The sequence below is a fragment of the Dipteris shenzhenensis genome, chromosome 12, assembly GCF_047967505.1.
Source record: "Dipteris shenzhenensis isolate YYH24624 ecotype China chromosome 12, Dip_SZ_1.0, whole genome shotgun sequence".
Classification (NCBI taxonomy): Eukaryota; Viridiplantae; Streptophyta; class Polypodiopsida; order Gleicheniales; family Dipteridaceae; genus Dipteris; species Dipteris shenzhenensis.
In genome coordinates, this window is record NC_141607.1 from 20,164,421 (window position 1) to 20,170,968 (window position 6,548).

At 38.2% G+C, this 6,548-nt stretch overlaps 1 protein-coding gene across 1 annotated transcript; it reads left to right on the forward strand.

Annotated features, from left to right (window-relative positions):
* Positions 1–315: 315 nt before the first annotated feature.
* On the forward strand, positions 316–964 carry LOC147895959 (putative lipid-binding protein AIR1). Its single transcript, XM_087383051.1, has one exon. It carries the CDS (start codon positions 388–390, stop codon positions 829–831), a length of 444 nt encoding a protein of 147 aa, XP_087239177.1. The 5' UTR covers positions 316–387; the 3' UTR covers positions 832–964.
* The last annotated feature ends 5,584 nt before the right edge of the window (positions 965–6,548 follow it).

Here is a 6,548-nt window from a genome sequence, read left to right on the forward strand (position 1 = left end):
TTCGTGAAAGCGATGATGAATCGATGAAGTCGGTGGAAGGGGTGATCAGAAGGTTCGAATCTTAATGCATTCATTTCTGTCGATCTTCTACATGTTCAACCAGCAGCAATGGAGGAGATTGGTTGAGCAATGGAGGAGATTGGTTAAGCAATAGAGGAGACTGATTGAGCAATAGAGGAGATTGGTTGAGCAATAGAGGAGAGTGATTGAGCAAAGCAATAGAGATGTTTAATCTCACAATCATTAGATTGAATATAAGGATGCTGTTTGCCCCAAAAACCCCTCTCATTCACTATATAAGCCCCTCTGCTTCCCCCTACAGCTCCATCGACTCGTTGTTGCTCTAGCTCCTTCACACTCTCTGTGGTGTTACACGACTCCTCAGCTATGGCAGCCTCCCCTTCCCTCATGCTTCGCATAGCTGCTTCCTTGCTCGTGCTCACTCTGGTTTCCTTCCCGTCCAAAGCCTGCGACTGTGGCTCAAGCCACCCCCCTAAATCCCACAAACCAAAACCCCCCTCCTATCCTACGCCCGCTGCTCCGTTTGTCCCCTCCCCTGCCGTTCCAACTCCCGCTGCCAAGACGTGCCCTGTTGACCTTGCCAAGCTCGGCGTGTGCGTTCCTCTCCTAGGAGGTATTTTGGGAGATCCGCTCAAGAGCGACTGTTGTGCTCTTCTAGGTATCCTCAATCTTGACGTAGAACTGTGTCTTTGTGCGGCCATCGACGCTAATGTTCTTGGGATTATCACCCTCAAAACTAAAGTCAATGTCATTGCAACTATCCTTACCTCCTGCGGCTACAAAGTCCCTCCCAAACTTTCATGTCCATGAGGTGTTTGCGTCCGTGGCGCTTCACAAACTGCTATGGAGTCTGTGATCCATGACCATTGGCATTGTGCGTCTCTCAGTGGCTTTGCTTTCTGAAGCTACTGATCTGATCCATAATAAATCCATCGTTTGTCGATGATGTTATGGCTTTTGTAAGACAATGTAGAACCCGTGGCATTTAATTTTCTTATTTGTCCTATGATTCTTACATATATACTCTCAACTATTCGTGAACTATTGTTTGGTTCTCCGGGTATGGCTAGGTCCGTTCTTGTATTGTCACCTTGCATGTGATTGTTCTCATAAAATGTTCATATTCGTCCTTTGAAAATCTGAAAACCTCGAATTTCAAAGTCATGCTCTGCAACGAAGTATAACAATGGTCACGAAACGTGTAAGGTTCTCTCGATCTCTTGTTTTTTAATCTCATCTTAATGATTATATAAAACAAGGTGGGGATTCCACTAAGGCCCTGCCTTGGGATAGCCATTTCAATTCTTGTCCGTGTTCGTGTGTAGCATGAATAGACGTATGCTAGCAATGGTGTGTCCATTATGCAAATGGCAATCGCTTGTTTGTTAGGGTTGCCTAGGTTGCTCCATATATGGTCTAAATGAGAGGTGTAAAGTGTAGTTGGCTCCTTGAATTCTAATTTCAATTGTTTGAAAACTTGTTGAATGAAGTGTGTCTTGAGACAATATTTCATGTTGAAGACTAAAGTCCCCTAATAACATCACTCGTGAATTGTTTTCAATTGTGTTTGTGATTATGTTTTCTACATATGTTAAGTAAATAGTGTATATTTAATTATTTCTACGTACATTGATCCATGTGATTTCTGTTCCATGATGTTGTTAAGAAATATTATTTCTTTTACAACATGGTGTGCATGTGAGAGTAAAGGTGGAAGGTAATTGACAGGGATTCCTTGTTCTTGTTCCTTGCAAACAAAGACTATCAGATTTTATGAGATGTGAAATTCTTTTAATGTCCGCATCGTATTTTGAAAGAGATTTTGTGTTACGTTATTGAATATTAAGCAATGTGTTTGGTACTTGATTTTCCAATTTTAGTTGTGCTATTGTTTCCATGTTGCAGTGGCATTATATCTTTCCATTTCATTTTGAACATCTCTTTCAACATTAAAGTTATTGTTTTGTAGTGGTTTTAGCAAATATAGATTTTCTATTTTTTTAACACATGAGAGAGTTGTGTATGCAAGACCATGTGTATGCACTTATTTTGGAAACAAAGCAAAATTTTCCAATGTAAGTCCTTGGACTCTATCAATTGTTCTTGCTGCTACTGGTTGTATGGGAAATTGTTCGCATGTGAGAATGCTTGTTTTGGATTGTCCTATTTGAAGTTCTTTTGCAAATCTGAGGATTGGTATCTACTCTTTTTTTTATGGGAAATGCGAATGCATTAAGGATTGCATTCCTTGTTTGCATTCTTATCTCTTCCTCTCTTTTTTTTTGCATACTTATCTCTTTCTGAGGGAAATATAGAGAAAAAACTATGTCTTTATTCGCATGAGTCGATGCTCCCATGAAAACCCCATCTACTCCATTCAAGAGGCCATCTTGTTGATTTATGTTACTAGCATAATTCAACTAGCATCCCTTCTTTTATTTCTATTGTTTTGTGTAGTCAATTTGTAGATTTCGGCTCATCTAGTAGCTTTGGCCCTCGGCATACTTTTTCCAAGAAGTGATCTATTCTTTAAAGATGTGTATTTTGTGTGTGGATATTCATAGAATATGTTGATTGTGACTATTCATTTGAGAATATATTAGTACAAGTGTGGGGAATGTGTGTTCCTATGGTACAAGACGTAGGCATAATGTAAAGTAATTGATGTTGATGTGTGTGCACTTTCTAAATGAATTTAATGCACGGTTGGTTGTGTATTGTTATTTTGTCTCATAGGGGATTTTAGTTCATAATGTTTGGGTCTTGTATGCTAATACATGCTTGGGATGCATTCTAATGTCTTGCCATTCTTTTCTAAAACCCATGAATCTTTAATATTAATTTTGTCTTGTATATGTTGCTGCATGTGATGACATCAACATCCCCAAAGTATTCATTACGGTCAGGGATTTGTGAGGGAATTAAAAGGGGTGTTTTAAATTGGCAAATTAAAATGTTTTAAACGTTTTTTGACCACCCCAAGAGAGATTTAAACCGGCCCTACCATGCTTTTTAATCGGAACCGGTTGTAGCCAGTTACCATGCAATAAAACCACTTACCATGCAGTACAAGGGCAAGTATATTGCTCGGTGTTAACCTATATCGTGCGGGTGATGTATACACTGCACGGTCTATCCCATGTACCATGCAAGTTTTGGTACATACTGAGTGATATTATGAACATACTGTGCGGTGCAATTTCTTATATATACTTTGTGCTGACCTCATACTGTTCACATTCTTGAGAATCTAGCCCTACTTGGAGTCTCGAAAAAAACAAAGAAGGACAAGGAAAGGGATAAAGAAAGCTTCCAAACTAATTTGTGAGTTTTTATATCCTTTCAAAAAGTGTCCAGTGTCGGTGGTGGGTTTGCTTAGGCCAGTTGATATCTACCCACACTAGGATGCAAAATGGATAAGTGCATAGCTCTAAGTTGATGCTTTATCGTTTGTGATTTGAAAGATTATTTTTTAAATAATTTTTTTAAAAATACATTTGAAGTTATTTTCACAAAAATAAAAGGAAAAAAGTTTTTTTTCATAGACATCAGCTTTTAAAATTTTGTGAAATCTCACATTTTTTATACGTTACTAGCTATATAGCCTATAGTTTACAAAAAACTAGTAAAAATCTATATATGAGATTGATTGTATGTATCTATGTGCCAATGGAGAGTCCAGTACTTATGTTGACTTGTAACTACTTTTATATGGATACAAAATACCTTGAAACATGTGCCAGTGGGTGGTCCACATATGCCGATCAGTAACTACTCGCACATGGATGTGAAATTGAAAATGAATATTATGGTTTATATGTACTTATTTTGCTAAGACAGAATATATGGACATCAAGAAAAAGGCCTTGCAGTCCATTGCCCAAGGTAGAGCAATTGGTGGTTTAGATGATGGTTCTCCATTCAGCTTCTCCTATGATATCTTGCTATCAGAGAATGATACAAATTTTGCACACATCAATGGCATTGATACAGAGCATTTCATAACAATGAGCGGTCATGCTTGGGAGAAGCCATGTGTATTTTTCATAGATGAATTGCAAGACCTTGCAGTGTCACAGAGAGTTGAACTTGTGCAGTTTATCATAGAAGGTCCTATGGCAGATAAGAAAAGATCAACGTTGATCCTGTTCGTGACAGAATCACAAAGGGATGCCTTGTGTGCGAGTTTAACGTGGCTTGCATTTGCGAGCTGATAACAACCCCTTGAAAGTTTAGCCGGTTGTGTAGCTTGCAATTGCTAGCTTGTATCAACCCGCAAATTACATGCTAGAGATCATTACAGACTATACTAGTTTTCTTATAAGAAGAAATTTGTGGCATTTGATACTATGCATTTATGTGCGGAGATTAATATTAATTTATCTCAGAACAATTAGTTGATCTAATATAGATCTGCATTTGGGTATTTACTTTCAAAAGTATACCATGGTATAGTCCTACACAATCATATGACTATCTTGGAAGGTGTTGCCATTCAAGTCTTGCAGCCTTTCTTGATGTGCTTCTTATCCAGGGGTGGTGGCAATCTAATCAAAATTCCTTTAAGGACTCTCAAGCTTCATTACTTTGAGGACAATAAGGTTAAACTTGATGCAGCAATGGTGGATTACAGAAAGCCGATGGATCTTGATGTGATACTAGAGATGACAAAGAATTTACTAAATGATGGGTGGGAAGTAGCATTGTATCGAATGGGTTTTGCTACTGAGAAATTGCTACACCAAGGTAGAAATGTAAATGTCATTGATAGCCCCCATCAGATTGAGTTCTTTGACACATATTACAGTTGCACTACCTTCTTTGAAGAGGAAAATGTCAAAGAAGAGGGTAGTGAGGAAAATGTCGAAGACGAGGGTAGTGAATCTGAGGGTGATGATTCTAGCTCAGGTGATGATGAGGATGAAAGCTTTGCATTCGATGACTTACGCCAAGAAGAAATCCACACAAAGAATAAGGGTGATCAATTGTCAACTAGAGTCAAGGAGGTTCCACTCATCATACGGGAAGGCTCGTGGCAGCAAGAAGTAGTAGTACAGCACGTCATAGGAAAAGGTAAGGCTAAAGAGGTGGAAGCACTTCCCTTGAAATTAAAAGTGAGGAAGGCACCTTTGATCTTGGGTGAAGGACATGCAAGTGGATCAAGCAAGGAAGCCTTACACAAAGAAGGTATGGATGAGGCAAAGCATGACCAGGAGGAGTTACCAGGAGGCATAGATGGTTCTTCAACCATGACCTTACAGACTCAAGAGCAACCTACTAGTCAGGAACCTACTAGCTAGGACCCTGCTCACCAAGAACTTGGACATGAGACTTTAGAACAGCCTACTAGTCAGATGCTTGGAACTGAAGAGCAAACTACTGAGGACCTTGCTACTGAGACTACAGTCTTAGAGCAGCCTATTGGTCAGGACCCTAGTAGTCAAGGGCGCATTGAGGACATTGTTACTATCTTAGATCAGCCTATTAGTCAGGACCCTGGTAGTCAAGGGCCTGGCATTGAGGACATTGGTACTAAGGAGCATGATGGCTGACGGCTTTATAATCACAAGTTTTGAACTTCTATGAAGAGCGAATATCTAATAAAAAGTTAACTACTTTTTTAATTTCTTTACTCTCATTAATGTGTATAAAGATTGTTTATGAGGTCCATTTTATACTTAATGGTGTATTTTAAACTTTATGTCAATGTATTTTTATAGTTAGGGGTGTTTTTTAATACCAAGTGAGGTGTATATGTACACCACTTACACATAAAAGGATCTATGTACACTACCTTTCTAAGGGGTTTATGCACACCACCTTTCTAAAAGAAATGGTCATAAAGGTGTGTGCACACCACTTATACATAAAGGTGTTTATTTACACCACCTTTCTAAGAGAATTGGTCATCTATTGATGTTCTTAGGTAATAGTATCTCAATTCATAAGAAGTTATGAATATGTTTATGTAGACCACCTCTGTAAGAGATTTGGTTATGCATTGATGTTCTTAGTACTTAATCACCAAATCTTTTGTTTGGAGTTGTCAAATCTAGTTCAAAAAACAACATTACTAGTATATTCAAAATTTTTGGACTGTTTTTTAGTCCATTTCTCAAATTGGACTTTAAACAAGTCCAAAAATTTTGAATAGTGTGTTCCCTCCATACTCATCTTTGGAGTGATCGAAGCAATTTCCTCATACATTCATCCTTAGTACAATAGAAAGGACGCTTGAATATTTGATGTGTTCATATAAACTGCATGAAATTGGTCATTTTAGATGGATGAATTGTCCAAAACATGAAGGCATGATTATAAAGGTTTGAGGAGGTTTGACCAGATTGAACTTGGAGACAACAAGCTCTACTATTCAGATGAAGAGCTCAAACATGAAACTTGAAGATCTCAAGCCCTGATTATGCATCATCACTATGTCAAAGAAGTTGAGATTTCCAGGAATATTTTTTCTATTTTTCACACATACTTTGCACTATATGATCATGCACCAAACATAGTGCCTATAC